General features: G+C 43.4%; 1 protein-coding gene across 6 annotated transcripts in view; it reads right to left on the bottom strand.

Annotated features, from left to right (window-relative positions):
- Window positions 1-4,719: 4,719 nt before the first annotated feature.
- Window positions 4,720-17,401, bottom strand: part of FBXW11 (F-box and WD repeat domain containing 11) — a 77,652-nt gene continuing 64,970 nt past the window's right edge. For all 6 annotated transcript variants that reach the window (XM_033142815.1, XM_033142812.1, XM_033142814.1 and 3 more), the window contains 8 exons: window positions 16,130-16,267; window positions 14,780-14,898; window positions 13,566-13,815; window positions 12,117-12,235; window positions 11,120-11,230; window positions 10,747-10,825; window positions 9,683-9,870; window positions 4,720-5,683 (listed from right to left, as the gene is read on the bottom strand). In XM_033142815.1, coding sequence (XP_032998706.1) covers window positions 9,709-9,870; window positions 10,747-10,825; window positions 11,120-11,230; window positions 12,117-12,235; window positions 13,566-13,815; window positions 14,780-14,898; window positions 16,130-16,267 — 978 coding nt within the window. In that variant the 3' untranslated portion in view covers window positions 4,720-5,683; window positions 9,683-9,708. The remainder of the gene's footprint in view (window positions 5,684-9,682; window positions 9,871-10,746; window positions 10,826-11,119; window positions 11,231-12,116; window positions 12,236-13,565; window positions 13,816-14,779; window positions 14,899-16,129; window positions 16,268-17,401) is intronic.

Here is a 17,401-nt window from a genome sequence, read left to right as displayed (position 1 = left end):
ATTTCTAACTTTGGTGGAAAAATAAATAATCTCCCTTTTTATCTTCTCATTCCTGAGGTGCAAAGCTAGCCCGTTTCTGTTTGTGCAGATGGAGGGGAAACACCCCAAGAAAGAGCCAAACGACAAGGTTCTTGGCAGGAGTGAATCGAAATGTGAAGGCTCGCTTTTTCTTTTCTTTCTGGCTGTCCATTTGTCACTGGAGCAGGAATCATTAAACTATGTGCTATGTGGGTGCTGGTGGAAGAAACCAACAGGATGCGATGGGAGCATAACATGAACGCGAAGTTTCTTAGGGTTAGAGGTTCCTCAAGTCCAACTCTTGTCCTGTATTACCTTGGTAGCCCCCCCCCTCTTTTGCCAGTAAGCCACACTTCTCCTGTACTCACTTTATTCTCACAACCACCCTGTGCATTCAGTCAGTTTTATTACGGCAAAAGCCAGCAGCACAGAAAAACCATAAATCCAAACAGAATACAATCGGCAACAACATCACCAAAAATAAAACAATCACCCTGTGCAGTAGATTAGGTCTATAGCAGGCATAGGCAAACTCGGCCCTCCAGATGTTTTGGGACTACAACTCCCATCATCCCTAGCTAACAGGACCAGTGGTCAGGGATGATGGGAATTGTAGTCTCAAAACATCTGGAGGGCCGTGTTTGCCTATGCCTGGTCTACAGTGAGTGACTCAAGCTCACCTGATCAATTTTTTTTTGGCAGAATGGGGATTTGAGCCGAGATCTCCTCAGCCTGGCACCCAGGTTCTCAGTGGTGCCATCAGGGCAAGACTTTGGGGGCAAACATCAGGGGACCCACTCAGAATGAGGCGGACGGCCAAGTGCGGCAGGGCTGGCTTACCACATTGTGAAGAGCCAGCCAAACAGTGCCCATCATTCATGCCCACCCACCCCCCCCGGACCAGGAAGTCCAGTGTCTAACATGGTCTTATTAAACTGAAAACTATGGAGAGACCTGGTCTGAATAGAGCAGGGATCAGCAACCTTTTTCGGCCGTGGGCCAGTACACTGTCCCTCTGACCATGTGGTGGTCCGGACTATATTTTTTGAGGGGAAATGAACGAATTCCTATGCCCCACAAATAACCCAGAGATGCATTTTTAATAAAAGCACACATTCTACTCATGTAAAAACACCAAGCAGGCCCCACATATAAACCAGAGATGCATTTTAAATAAAAGCACACATTCTACTCATGTAAGAACACGCTGATTCCCAGACCGTCCGCGGGCCGGATTGAGAAGGCGAATGGGCCGCATCTGGCCCCCCCCCCCCGGGCCTCAGGTTGCTTACCCCTTGAATAGTGATTGGATTCTTGTTTCATTACATATGCTAAAGCTATTTTTTGTTATCTGCATACTTACTATCCCTTGCTTTTTCCTGTAGGACTAATTGCTGTCATTAACAGTCGTCAACAGGTTTACCATACCCATTGAGTCAATCACCCATCTCCTACTACCCTTCTGAGAAAAAACCCCACCCCACCCTCCCACTATATATAAGGGTCCGGAGACTTCTGTTTCAGTGTATCTGAAGAAGTGTGCATGCACACGAAAGCTCATACCAAGAACAAACTTAAGTTGGTCTCTAAGGTGCTACTGGGCAATTTTTTATTTATCATGGTCTAGTTATAGTACTGCTGGATCTCCAGCCGTATTTATCACAGATCGTCCCACAAATACACACCAACGATTGCCCAGGAGTGCCACAAGAGACGTCAGGGGAAAAGGGTTCCTTGTCTCGGCTGTTAAGTCACGGCAGCCTGCTTGGCTTGGTCTCTGTTGGTGACCAACTAAACCAGGGGTTGTCAAGGTTTACCGGCCATGGGCCGGATCACTCCTACGGAGATCGTCCATGGGCCGGACTGGCGCAGCGCCAGAAGCTTTTTTGGCATCTGGACATGCGCAGACGCAATTTCCAGTATCTGCGCGTGCGCAGATGTCATTTCTGTTGCCGCTCAGAGTCCCTGCGCCGCGTTGGATTAGCGCAGCGCGTGGGAGACTTGGCAAGCAGGCAGCTCAGTTCAGGGGCGGCTTGTAGGCCAGTAAAATGGTTTTCGTGGGCTGCATCTGGCCCATGGGCCGCACGTTGCCAACCCCTGAACTAAACGCCCTAAGAAAAAGCTCGACCAGGTGTAGCCATCAGATAGCAAACAATTTCACAACTTTCTGAAGACACCTGAAGGCAGCCCTGTATTGGGAAGTTGTTAATGTTGGATGTCTCACTGTGTTTTTATATTGTGTCGTGAGCTACCCAGAAGCTGAACATCCGCTGCGGCTGTCAGCTATTGTTTCTGGGGCACCTGCGCCAATCAGAAGCTGTGCCTTGGTTTTCGAACATTTTGGAAGTCAAACAGACTTCTGGAACAGATTAAATCTGGCGCTTTTGTTTTTACTATTTATTTTGTGTTTTTGTTTTTGAGACTTTTCCAGTTAATTTGTTTTTGTGACTGTGTGGAAACCAGTTCAGCTACTGATTGTGTGACTGCGGAAATGGATAAAAGCCCTCCATCCAAATATCAGTGCAGTAAGATTTTTTTTTTTTTAAAAAAATATTTTATCACCTACAATACTGTCTTATTTATTTTATAGTACAGTACATTGATTGTTGCTTTCATTTTATGGATCGATGGTCTCGTTAGATAGTAAAATTCTGCTGTTTTAGGGGTTGTTTTTAAGTCTGGAATGGATTAATCCGTTTTGCATTACTTTCTATGGGAAAGCGCGCCTTGGTTTTGGAACACTTTGGTTTTGGAACAGACTTCCGGAACGGATTAAGTTTGAGAACCAAGGTACCACTGTATGCCCAAAGGCCCCCCAAAGTCTCATAACTTATAGGAAAGCACTTTCTGAAATTATTGTTCAGACCCGTCACAAGGATACTTTTTGTAAACAGTAGCTTCGAATTTGATCCAACCCCCATGAAAAATGAATATAATCATTTTAGCAATGCTTCGGTGCATGTGGGACTGTGAAGCTGCCATTTGGCTCAGATCCACCAATGTTTTATCAAGACATAACTCTACTTTTACTATCATTTGTGTATATTGGAGATGGTAGGATTGATGACAGAAGCCCATTCAAAGCTACACAGGAAACACAAATACTGTACCTTATTTAAGCCATTCAAAATTAGAACTTGGTTGAAGTATAATAACGTTGGGTTAGTAATATGGACAAAAAGGTGTTTAGAATTTTTTTATTAAGCACATTCCACAGTACAAAGCCTTATATCATGAACAATATCTGTACAATTCAACAGTTGTCCAATAAGCTGTTCATACACAAACTTTCCAAACAGGTAACTGGCAAACATAATTACAAGTTAGAATAAGACTATCCCAGTGCTTTGAAACATTAATCTAGCAGTAACATACAGCTGCTCAGTAATGATTAGCGAAACAAAGTCCAGAGTAAAGCCGGGATCACTATCATTAAATCCCAGGAGCCAAGCTCCTTGGGTGCCAGTCACAAACTCCACAGCTATGTTACACCAAGCACAATCAAAAGTAGTTTAGGCTGCATCTTCAAATACCATTATTTCCCATGGAAAAAAAACATGAATTTCATCTTACACATGCATTTAAAAAAAGGATAGTTTTCCATAAATACCTTTTTCTTCAGGGCTGCAGTAGAAAGTCTTTCACTTGACAGCCATTCAATGACATCGGGGGGAGGGGTCGTCATTCTTACTACAGCTATCGTAAGACAGTTGTGTGACTGTCAACCATATTAAAAACAGAGAACATGGGAAAGGCATCCTCTGATGGATTTGATCATATCCATGTCTTAAGTCTTTGAAGCAGTGCTCCGAGGGGGGAATTCATGAATGCAAAAAGCAGTTGATTTGTAACACCTAGGAAGGCAAAGAGTGGAACACCAGAAGCAGCTCAAAAAGTTGCGCGTTTTGTTCACATCTCACGTGTGCTTTCTTTCGACTGACAAGCTGGCAGGTGTGCAAGTGAAATATCCAGCCATAGCTGTTCCACTAAAATAAGCGATATTCATTCATTGGTCATTTCTTAAAAAATATATTGGTTATCAACATTCCTTGACCCCTCAACCGAAAGGAAAAAAAAAGGGGGAGAGGGAAAGAGAAATCAGGAGTGGCGGCAAAGGAAAAAATACAAAACCATTATGACTAAGGAATGCCAGTATCCATGCCAACTACACAGTTCTTAGACCATCCAGTATTATATTTTATTAGTTAATAATTTTCAAAACTAGCATTAAGAAGAAGCCACTAAACAATATTGCCCAGCAATAACTTAAAAAGATGAGAGAGAGAGAGAGACTAGGAAGTTTGCTTTTGTACAGGGAAGCATATGACTAACTGCCACCACCAGTCATACTTTTAAAGGAGAAGACATTCCAATGACGCGTTGCCATAATCCGCCAGGTTTCTCAACAGAACTGTTAAGGAACACAGACCATCTCTCTTACAAGATCACAGTGGAATTGCAGTTTCTGCTTCAGTTCAACACATAAGCATGGTAAGATCGAGGACTATCTAAATGGATTGTAAAAGCTGTTTCCACGTATGCAACTTTGGCCAACGGCTTAAGGTGGTTCGCAAATATTGCAGCGTGGAAAATCAGAACCACTTTTAACTTTTAATTTCTTTTCTCTTAAAATAAAAAAAAAGTCCTTGAAGTTTAACATTAAGATGTTTCACCTCATTTCTTCTTCTTCTTCTTCTTTTAAAAAAATCCCAATGGATACCAAAATCCTCCTATTCACAGAGAAATATTTCTAAAGCAATTCATCCCAACCCCATTATGGTGCCAGTAGTGAGAATGCCTTGCTGCTTAAAAACGTACGCCTTGGCATCTGCATACAGTATCAGGAGACCCTGACTCCCAGCACTTGGAGGTTACAATGTTTATGTACAATATATCTACATGCTTATACAGTTACGGTATTGGAAATTATGAGGCAAGCACACATGAAGGATTCGACTATACCAAACATGAGGAGGAGGAGGAGGAGGAGGACGGCTGTAGTACAAAGCACAATTAAAAGAAAGGACAGTGCTGTACACCTAAGTTTAGATACTCTAGCCCAATTTACAATCGTTAAATTAAAGCAAATTACTGTTGCAGAAATAAGTAAACAATCATCCAAAATATTACTGATCCATTCAGAAATATCTCTATCAGTCCAATTGATACTCCTAGCCAACAGAACAGGATCCGCATCAGTCATGAAACGTAAAGTCTACAGGAGGAGGAGGGTGGCTTTGCAAGCAAAGCCCTGTACATTCTGGGTATTGTTTGGCACCCAAATTTCACTGAGAATGTTTTTCTTCTTCAGAGTCAGATAAAAGTGCAAAGCAAATATAAATTAGGTCAAGTCCTTCCTTGACACCTGATTTACTCCTGGAAAAACAAGCCATCAGTTCAGTGTATATGGGCAATTTACTCATGAAGCTTTGGATCTTGCATTGCAGTGAAGGACAGACTGAATTTCTTCTAGCTGGACTCAGTGAATTCCTAGTCAGTTTCTCAGAGGAGACCAGACTGAGTGGAGGACTGGAAAAAGTAACTTTAGATATAGACTTCTGCTTTGCATCTACACAGCATCTAGAACCACTTCTGACTTTAGCGGTGGCTGATGTCTTCAGGTGTGTAATTGCCAAATGTCCAGTAGTTCAAAGACTGTGGAATCCTAAAGAGAAGAAGTCTGAATTAATTTCAACAGGCTAAAGTTGCTTACTGTTAGATTTTAGGAAGCGGCGCACACATCTACAAACACCAGTGGTCACAGCTGTCATTTAGGGAACTCTTTGCTACGGATGTTCTGCTTTTTCAGTAGTATTTCACCACTCTTCAAAGACATAGTTTGTCTGGCAAGTATTTTTTAATTCCTTAGGGCTGGCTTGTTTTGGGTACTTTATTTGGTTATTTGCCATCCTGTTCACTTCTAACCAATACATTCTGTGGCTGATATTTGGCTGGTGAGATGGTTTCTTCCCCGGCCTCCAGCCATGCTCACCTGCCCTGCAACTGATGTCGTATGACAGGGGTCAGCAAACTTTTTCAGTCATGGGCCGGTCCACTGTCCCTCAGACCTTGTGGGGGGCCGGACTATATTTTGAAAAAAAAAAAATATGAACGAATTCCTATGCCCCACAAATAACCCAGAGGTGTGATTTAAATAAAAGCACACATTCTACTCATGTAAAAACACCAGGCAGGCCCCACAAATAACCCAGAGATGCATTTTAAATAAAAGGAAACATTCTACTCATGTAAAAACACACTGATTCCCGGACCGTCCATGGGCCGCATTTAGAAGGCGATTGGGCCGCATCCGGCCCCCGGGCCTTAGTTTGGGGACCCCTGTCATATGACGTCAGGTGTGAGCCAGGTAAAGCTGTGGCTGCAGAGCAAGAACATGCTCCCAATTTTTTTTGTCAAAAGCAGGAATGGTGTGTGATGAGGAACAAAAAGCTACAGTGGAAGGGGAAGTCAGGAGACATCTATAGGACTATCTTGTATAAAAGTGTCTTTGTGTCCACACAAGACAGCTCTGGATCTAGGAATCAAGAAAGATTCAACTGATTTAAAGGAAGACCTTTTTAATGCAGGCAAGAGTTAAGTTCTCTCTGCAATATTACAGTTATACAAGTGCAGTGCTTTATCGGCTCTCCTGAAACTAATGCAACTTACTGCAATTAAGCACAAAGTAATTAAACCTAGTCTTCTATTTCTTTCTTCCCAAGAGAGGCAAGCTTTGGTGCTCAGTTATGGACATGGGAGTTTTGCCGCTAAGAGGCTAAAACATTTTTTTTATTTTATTTTCCACTAAATTGTTTAAATAGCGGATTATATTAAGATTATCATATGGTAACAATTTTGATCCTGTTACCATAAAAAAGGAATTCAACAGAAGGCAATAAAATTCTCTTATGGCCACGAGCCCCAGGGTTGTCAGAAATGATCAACTTTAAAAGGCATGTTCATTTGGGACACCGAGAAGGGGAAAGGTGCAGGATTTGGTTAAAAAGTTAGAAACCTACATTACTTGAGCAGAGCACATAAAACGGCTCCTCTATCATTAGTAATATTTGTTATTTTACAGCTTTATAAAACGGAGCAACATTTCTGCCCTGTGATGTGGGAAACACTGCAGAGAATAGGAAGCTGCTTTAAACAGAGCCTGATCACTGGCAGTCTGGCACAACCCACTTGGATTGGCAGTGGCTCATCCCTCCAGGGTGGGGAAACCTGCGACCCTCCAAACGTTCTTGGACCCTAACTTCCATCAACGCCAGCTAGCATGGACAGCAGGCAAGGATGGTTTATTTTTATTTATTTCTATACCATCCTTCACCTGAGGATCACAGAGAAGTTTACAATATAATAACACAAAAGTGGGCACCGTATTTTTCGCTCCATAAGACGCACCTTTTTCCTCCTAAAAAGTAAGGGGAAATGTCTGTGCGTCTTATGGAGCGAATGCGCTGGCCAGCAGCAGGATCCCTCGGCTGCCGCTGCAGTCGCGAGTGGAGGGATGCCTCTGCCGCCGAAAAAATGGCTCCCGTCTGCCCCTCCACCTGCCTCGCTGTAAAGCAAGCAGAGAGAGTACACAGCTCCTGTCCCCAGCATCTCCTCCTCCTCCTCTTCTTGCTCCAGTTCCGGAGTCACCTCAGCGGTGAGGCGAGGCAGCTGCCCACCACAGGCACACACAAATGTGAGCTCTCCCCCTCTCTTCCTTCCTTCCTTCCCTCCCTCTTCCAACTTGAATAAAATATTGGGGGGGGGGGAGACAGGTAAGCCCCACCTCACATACCGTATCAGCCTTTCTCAACCTGTGGGTCCCCAGATGTTGTTGAACTACAATTTCCATCGCCCCTAGCTAGCGAGGCCAGAGCTCAGGGATGATGGGAGTTGAAGTCATTTGTTAATGACAGTGATGATGGTTCTTAATGCCACTGTTGACTGCTGTTCACTTTACATGGTTGAAATATTATGCTGATATACCGGTTGTTTATTAAATAGTTCAGTACAACATTTGATTCAGAATATTTTTTTTCTTGTTTTCCTGCTCTAAAAACTAGGTGCAGTAACATATTAACAAGCAAAAACGTTACCCCCACCCCAACAGTTTAAAAGACCATAGATTGTTTAATTAGCCAAAGGCCTGGGAGAAGAGGACTGTTTTTGCCTGGCGCCTATTGGAAGTTGCAGTCTTACATCTGAAGGGTTGCAGGTTTCCACCTCTGCTTTAAGTGAAAGGATCAAAAAGTGAAACCTCCAGCTTCAAGGGGACGTTGCTTTGCTACAGAGTTTTGCACTTTTCAGACACCTCTCACTCTCTGCTTAAGGGATACACTGCTTTATGTTTCCAGGGCAACTCAAGCGTAAACCAGGGTTTGGAAATTGCCCAAGGCCTGTAACAGCAAAGAGCTATTGCCTACAACTGTGTGCCCCCCCCCCCATTCACAATTATCTCCTGTTGTATGTGATCCCCACAATCATGGCAGATCACGCCTCTCAGCTGACTGGTGCCCAATAGGAAAGCAGGGGACTGAAATCCCATCACTGGTGATTGCTCCCTCCCCCAACACGTGCCTCTAGCCGAGGGGTCAGCAAACGTTTTCAGCAGGGGGCTGGTTAACTGTCCCTCAAACCTTCTGGGGGGCCTGACTATATTTTTTTTTGGGGGGGGTGAATGAATTCCTATGCCCCACAAATAACCCAGAGATGCATTTTAAATAAAAGGACACTTTGTACTCATGTAAAAACATGCTGATTCCCGGACTGTCCGTGGACTGGATTTAGAAAGCAATTGGGCCGGATCCAGGCCCTGGGCCTACCCCTGCTCTAGCCCATGGGTAGGCAAACTAAGGCCTGGGGGCCGGCCCAATCGCCTTCTAAATCCAGCCCGCGGAGTCTGGGAAACACTGTGTTTTTACAGGAGTAGAATGCGTGCTTCTATTTAAAATGCACCTCTGGATTATTTGTGGGGCATGGGAATCCGTTCTTTCTTTTTTCCTCTCTAAAATATAGTCCGGCCCCCCACAAGGTCTGAGTGACAGTGGACCGGCCCCCTGCTGAAAAAGTTTGCTGACAGCCAAATAGCGCACTGTCTCAAGGAGCCTGGGAAAGGGGACATTAGATCCCCATTCCTTACAATTACTGTCCTCCTCATAGAAGTATGCCTCTCATTTGAGGCATATACTCTTCTTTGGGGAAAGGCAGGGTAGAGAGGAGAGGTGTGTTTATCACTCACAAGTTTTTGAGCATACCCTAGTGATAATTCGCTTTGTCCTAGGGGCAGCGCCTATTCAAGTTATGTTAGTGGTGCGTGAAGTTGCAATTATCGTGGATAATCTGCTTCCAGCCACCACTTTATAAAAATGGTTGTGGAAACACCAACCAAAGGTGGTCTACCCACAGCAAGGAATGCAACAAGCAAGCAAGCACCACTTTAGAGAACAGAAATGGCGCCATGATGGTTTTCCAGTTGTCTCTCTCAGGCTTCCCCAGCCTGGGGTGCTCCAGATGTTAGGACAAACAGCCAGAATCTCCACCCACTGGGAATAGTAGGGCACAGACGACAAAAACCAGAAAATCAGAACAATTCACTTTTGCCAGGCCCACTACCAGGGATAGTGGATTCAAAAAGGGTATCCTTTTTGCTTAAGATAGCAAGGCTTACCTTGGAGAGCAGTACATTGCAGACTGTTATCTGGAGATGTAAGTGTATGTTCTTGATGGAGAGCGTGTCTCATTTTGTGCATTGGGGGGCACATTTAAAAAATCCCAAATCAAAATGGTATCATCATGGGAACTACTAATGATCTGAAATTCATCAAATTGGAGTCTAAACACACGTCCTGAGTGTTCCTGGAAAATGGCAAAAGAGTTAGTGGTTAAGAGGGCAGAAGACTCTGTTCAACGTGTTCATACTTGCACTCAAATACTCATTTCTGCTTGTAGCTGGAAGGAAATATGAAGGCGACAATCATGAGTTTTATAAAATGTTAGTCAAACTCAGAGTAGGCCCCATTGAATTTAATGTTAAGTTAGTCACATTCATTCCTGCACTGCAGGGGGTTGGACGAGGTGACCCGCAGGGTCCCAATTCTACAATTAATTTCAGTGGGTCTACTCTGGGTTTGACTAACATCAGAAAGAGTCCCGTGTCATAAAGGATTTCTTAAAGGAAGGAGGTAGCAGGTAGATTATCATTCAGAAGACAAAGGGACATTTTAGAAACGAACCAGGAAAAGTTGGATTTCACACAGACAACATGCCAAATATTTGCTTTCAACAATTACTGCATCCATTTAATTAGTTTATGTAATTTGTGTACCACCCTGCATGTGAAGATCACAGGGCAGTTCACGATCTAAAATGGTAACAGAAAATGCACAATAAAAACAGGGCACACCAACAATGCCCCCATTGGCTGCCTACAAACATGTTTAAAAAGGAATAGAATGCTAATCAGCAAAAAGCCTGGTTAAGGAGAAACGTTTTCACCTGGTGCCTACAGATATGTAATGAAGGTGCAAGGTGAGTCTCCCTGGAGAGGGAATTAAAAAGAAACACCAGAGAGCCACTGCAGAAAAGGGTCATTCTGGTGTTGCCATCCTCTGGCAAAAACACACCAAAATTTCCTCTCCATTACACGGTAGTAGATATAGAAACAAGCAGACAAACGTATGGTCAACATGTACTACTGTTGTACAATGATATCTGTATAGTTAATGTACATACCACCAATGTACGTAAGCATAGTGTACTTGCTGGGGCACGGGGGTCAAGAGCAGCTTGCAAGTCCCAAACTTTGATTTTGCTATGAAGCGAAGAGAGAAAAGGCAGTGAGAAAACTACAATACCTGAAGGCAGCCCTGTTTAGGGAAGCTTTTAATCTGTGATATTCTAATGTATTATAATATATTATAATATTTGTTGGAAGCCGCCCAGAGTGGCGGGGTACAAATAATAAATTTATTATTATTATTATTATTATTATTATTATTATTATTATTATTATTATTATTATTATTATTCAACACCCTCCGAGTACTAAGAACCACAGAAAACCAACCTCCCAAGTGAAAACAGAACTTTGCTTTCAAACACATACCCATCATAGGCTCCGCTTACAATCCTCTTGTTATCAAATCTGATGCACCTAACCAGTTCTTCGTGTCCTTCTAGCACTCTTAAACAGGCCCCGCATTCGATATCCCAAAGCCTGAAAGAAGGAACACATACAACTTTTTTTCCAAACAAAATAAAAGCAACAACGCATGTGTTCCTTCTTATGTACCTTTTGCAATTTCCATCACAGCTTGACCTGATTATTTCTGGAAAGTCTATACTCAACACAATATTGGTTGTAGGTGCTGAATCCTTTGGGGGCCACGGTGGACAGATCCCCTGGAGTAGGGCTCACTACTTCCCTCTAGCATCAATGGTTAAGCTTGATTACTTGGCTCAAAACATGCAGAGCTTGCATTAAGACCATTTTTCAAAACGGTAAGCAAGTTTCCATACAGCTTTTCCCTGTCCCAATTGCTTTTGACCCTAGCACAGTCTCCCCCCCTGAGCTGATGCTGCTGGGGAAACCTAGCCAGGTGGACAGGGTATAAATAAATTTGTTCTTGTGGTTGTCATTATTATTATTTGGCTGAACTCTGTGCAACACTGGCCATACATAACAGGCCAGCAGGTTTGTGCATGTGCAATGGCATCTTCCTCTTCCAGAAGCTCACCTGCGGCCAACTGCTACTTGCACCAGGGGATCAAGTTTGTGACAAACAGCTAACCATACTAAGAATGGCCGAGAAAAGCACACAGATTCCTGGTGGTGGTCTGAAGGCACGAGAGGCTGCTGCCTAATTTAAGCTAAGCATTCCTGAGTTTGACCAGGCCCTCCTGGGAGCTAGATGCTTATCACCTGGGTTCCACAATGGAAGAAAGATAGGACATAAAAAACAAAACCATTAAAAAAATGAAATCCAGCAAGATAAGACGACAAAAAACTGGAACCTGGTGCTTGGGCCAAGTCAAATGAAAGGGGGATTGCAATGAAACAATACTGTTTCCATTTATCTTCCCAGATTCCACCCACCCCTTACCTAATGGTGTTGTCTGATGATCCACTCACAACAAGCCGATCCCTATACTGTAGGCAGGCAATGCCTCGCTTGTGCCCATTAAGAGTGCGAACAAATTCACATGTGCTTGTGCTCCAGACCTAAGTGGAAAGTAAATATTTAACTACAAAAGATATAATGGCAATTTTCATACAAAATAAATGAATTCCTATGCCTTGTAGAAGACATGGACCACGAGATTACCCTGAAAGTAGCTAAATACTGTATAGCAGCCATAAAGCTCAGAGAACAAGCGGTGTTATCGCTATGAATGGGGCCCTAAATGGCAATTTTTAGGCCCTATTTTAATGCCCCAATTCTAATCTATATATTTTAAATGCTGCTGTATACGTATATATGTGTGTATTCTTTTTTGTTGTGTAAATTTTAATGTATTATTTTTGTATTATTGATTTAGTAAGTTGGTCTGCGATCGTAAAAATAAATTCATTCATTCATAATGGCAATTTGGCAAATTTTGAAATTCTGCATTAAAAGAGAAGAGATGAAATGAGATGACGGCAAAATACAGTTTTCATACCAGCCAAGCAAAAGCCCTTCAGGAGAGGTTGTGCTTGGGGAGAATCTCAAGGGCTAGGCAGAGAGAGCTGGAAGGTCACATTCTGCCCCTGGGCAAGAATAAGGTTTTCCCCACTCCCACTTAAATTGCTCTACTTAACCTCATAACAACAGTGTGCTACAAAGGGAAATATCTAAAAAAGCTTAAAGCCATTAAAGCAGCCTTTCTCAACAGCGAGTTCCCAGATGTTCCTGAACTACAACTCCCATCATTACTGGCCAAGCTGGCTAGGGATGATGGGAGTTATAGTCACAGAAGATCTAGGGGCCCCTGGTTGAGAAAGGCTGCATTAGGGGAATGCCGGACTGTGATGTTTGGAGCTTTGAGGGTTAAAGAAGCTCAACAGTTCGCTCCTCCCACAGGGAGGATGTGTCACAACATCCGGGTTATCTGCTGTATGCAATGCCTTTGTGATTTATGTGACGCACCGTTTATTTCCGAGTCAGTCCTGCTTTCACTTTTGAGCGGACATGTCTTCTGTTAGCCCCGGAGAGCAGCTCCATGATTTATATGCTTGTAAATAAAGCTTACTTGCTTTAATCAAGCCAGACTTTGTGGAAGTTTAATTGCTGGCACGAAAGGTACACACACCGTTGCGCAAGAAGAAGTAAGAAGTTTCAAACACTCTGCTAAAGCACTGGAGAAGCAGGAGAACGCAGAGGAAGCGTTGCTGGACACCACTCCAAGTGCTAAACTGGTTTTAGGGCTTTTCCAGTTAAAACCAAAAGCCACACAATCCTTAGAAACTACTTTAATGGGTGTTTCAGCAGCACGTTAGCCAGAGACCAAACTTATTCTTCCCATAACTCCTTTCTGAATTTGCAATTTTGAGAAACTGGTTGTCCACTTACTTTAATGGTCCTATCACCAGAAGCAGATACAATATACTTGTCGTCGAAGTCAACAACGTTAACAGCCGCCCGATGGCCAACTAGTACGCGGCGCAGAGTGATGTCAGTCGGTGAGGCCATATCCCAGACAGCAATAGATCTGTCCTTTGAACAGGTCACCATTAAGCCATTGCTGAAGCGCAAGTGAAGCACAGCCTCGTTGTGATGAATCAGCGTGTTGAGGACTTCGCCTGTGTTCACATCCCAAACTCTGCAAAAGCACATGTACACACATCAAATCATTTGGGATCAAACGCTATGCAATCAAAAGCTAGTCTCATGGGTGGCGGTAGTGGTGAGCCTTTAACTGTTTCAAACCACAAGCTGCTAATGTCACACTATTCCTGAACACTTATTTTCTAACCTATAACAATTAGATATCATCCGTAATAGGGCATCATTCTTGCAAAGACACACCACACCGTCCATCTCCATGTCCAAGCGCTCAGAAAGCCCTGTCCACTTCCAGCGGTTAAGCCCCATTTGTTGTTTGAAGTCACTTTTACAGGGCTGTTAGAAGACAAAACCGCATGACATGGGGCAGACCCAGGTCTTGAAAGCGATGTTGCTCTCAAACTGCTGTAAGCCATCAGGATGCTGTAAGGCAGCAGTGGTGTGTGGGAGAGGGTGCTTGGCCCTTCCTGTACGGAGCTTCTGTAACTGTCTTCCCAAAGTCTCCCCCAAATTCAACATATTGGCCGTATTATTGGGAAACGTGGCTGGCAGAAGAGGGCTATGTCTTTTCCTCGTGCCAGCCCATTATCCACTGCCAACGGTCCCCATCCAACATCATTTTAGGTGTCGCACAGAGTCCGAAGCGTTTCTGCAATCGTAACAACAGAAGCCATAACTCACAGCATTTAATTCATCTGTTCTGGGGGTTTCCCCCAACCCTCCACAACAGATTTACCGGGTCACGCAAGGAGAGGAGGGCAGGGAAGTTCCACTGCTCAGCTAAAAGTCATTGTGCTGGCAGAACTGCTCAGTTGGATACAGTCCTTAATTGGCTTGCAAATCCAAGACTGACTAGTACCAGGAACACGGGAGAATCTAGAGAATTCCAGATTTAGGTGGGCGACCCCTCTTTTCTCAAGAAAGGTTGTACCTTTCACTGGCTGTGGATTTTCCCTTTGTATCATCCTTCTCACCAGTTTCGCAGCTACAAAAATGCTCACCTCACAGTGGAGTCAGAAGATCCAGTTACAATTACTCTTTCATCGTATTGCAGGCAGAGAACGGAGCCAGTATGGCCTGTTAATACTTTCAAACATTCCAATCCTGTTTTATCCCAGATCTGCCAAACAGAAACCCAGGAGAATTATATGACTGCAGAATCACTGTCTGTAAAGCCATGTCGAAATGAGTCCACAGTCCCTTCTGTCAGGAGAGGACATGGGTTTCCCCAATTGTTTCTTCTATACCTTCTATGCCTCTCCGGAAAGGCAGAAATACACAATTCACCCGAGTATCTGAATTACAGTGTTGTGCAGAGGGAGTATTTTTTTTTTAAATAATAATCACAGAATCATGACTGCCATTATTCCTTAATACCCCAGCATTACAACATTTTAAAGAAAAAATATATTCTGGCTCCCCTTGTTACAAATAAGCTTGAGAACGCATGTGTGGTTTTTGCAGAAGCATCAGAAACTAAAACTGGATAAGATGGTGCAAAAGTGAATCCATTAAGATCTATGGTCCTCTAATGCCCCAAAGTCCCCAAACCTCTTTTCTCCTCCTTCCCAAACACTGTTCATGTGTTTTCCTTCACACGTTCCCAACTGCATGGGGAGCATACTTGTTTCCCTTGCATCTTCTGCCACATTCCTAGCAGCTTGGCAATGCCACCCTCCCCATGTTGAGGCTCAGCGTCCGCAGAAAGGAGGCATTCACTACTCTCGTAGGGTGCCCATGCCGCTTAGAACCCTGAATGAACAGTATGGGGAGTCTATATGAGCCTCCCCACTGTAGAGTTTCAGCTTTAGCACATTGAGGGGCTGCAGAGACAGGCCACCAGAACACAATGAAACGGGCAGTGCCAATGAGCATGTTCTCATTCTCCTCTCTTGTGATGAGGAATGCTTAATTCAAGGAATGAGGCAGACTACAAGCACAGACTTTTTGTGCATGTGTTTTTCCATTTTTTTAAAAAAGGTATATATTGTATTCATCTGTGTTATGCTCTGACGTGCTCTAATACTGTGATAGCTGCCTTGGGCATTCTCTTTTAAATTGAATAACAGGGTTTAATACATGCTTAATCAATAATAAATACATAAACCTCTGGAACAGAAGAGAAATTTTAAGAATTAGATCCTGCTTTTTCAGATCTGCTCTTTCTGCTTTTCACAAGAAGAGGTTCGATGGGCAGCATGTTGCATTCTAGACTAGCTCAAGACTTCTTCAGCTTCAACCAAGCAATATTCTACTTTTGTGCAGCAATGAATCATAGAATTGTTTGGTAGATGTGAACAAATGATCTCACCAGAAACAACACAAAAAGTAGTCAAGAAAGGCCTTTTTACCTTAATGGAGTTGTCCCTTAAGCCACTGATAATCTTCTCATCATCATACTGTAAACAGTAAACACCTTTACTGTTTTCAGAACGGCACTGAATTCTTTGCAAGTTGTGCCTTCCACATCGCCAGTTAGACTCTATAGTCTAAAAGAGACCAAAAAATGGGGGTGGGTGGGTGATGTAGAATCCCGACACGATTTCATATTTAAGACTAGGTTGCAATTCTATACCCACTTACCTGGAAGGAAGAGCCACTGAACATAATGGAACATGAGTAGACATGTCTACGACCAGACAGGAAGAGGATTGTGCTGTAAATTATCCCAAGCCTTCCCTTAACCCCTTCCCAGAGTTGTCATATCAGGTAGAAAGCAGCATCTGAGTTAATGAACATAGAATTCTGTGGCAAAAGACGATTCAATCTGCAAACTCAGTTTGTCCAAAGGAAAAATCACACGTCTACAGGCAAGTCACTGCAGTGTGAGATACCTGAATGCCAGAATTAACATGGAAAGAGGATTTGTGTGTTAATTTGAACAGATTGACTGTTACAGCAACCTGAGAGGTAGGAGGGATTTTAAGACTGGGAATCCAAACCAGTCAGCTTTTGCCCAGAAGCGGCTTAGTCATGCTGGTCACATGACCCGGAAGCTGTCTGCGGACAAACACAGGCTCGAGATGAGCGCTGCAACCCCAGAGTCGTCCGCGACTGTACCTAACGGTCAGGAGTACCTTTACCTTTTACCCTGCTGCTGCGTATTTCTTTTTCAACCCAAGTTGCACCATGGGGATTAAAAGCAGTGGATTTAATGGAAGGGTCGTCGTAAGCCCAAGCTTAGACCCTCTATTGAAGGTTAATTCCTCTGGGCAATGCCACAGGGCTGTTGTAAACCACTCAGAGCCTACCCTGAAATATTCAGTGTGGAGCCATAGGGCTGTCATGGTCACTGTCTCACAGCAAAAGTCCCTTCAAACCTGAAATACTGGGACAGTGCACTGAATGTTCTTAGGAATTTGCATAATCAGGACTATTTTTAAAATGTGTCTGTTTTAAATAAAAACTGAGTTAGAAAGCGCACAACTCTAACTGAGTTAGAAAGCGCACAACTCTTCTTTTTGCTGCTGTATTTTGGAGGCTGGCCAATCTTGGGTTATGCTAAAATCTTGAATTTCTCCCCCAATTTCTATAGGCAACTCTCACTTCCATTCCTGGGGACATATGAAAATAATTTAGGGCTGTATTCAGCACTGCAGCTGGGCTTGCACAAGAGACATCTG

The sequence above is a fragment of the Lacerta agilis genome, chromosome 3 (genome assembly GCF_009819535.1).
Source record: "Lacerta agilis isolate rLacAgi1 chromosome 3, rLacAgi1.pri, whole genome shotgun sequence".
Taxonomy (NCBI): Eukaryota; Metazoa; Chordata; class Lepidosauria; order Squamata; family Lacertidae; genus Lacerta; species Lacerta agilis.
This window is presented reverse-complemented; position numbering and strand designations above follow the sequence as displayed.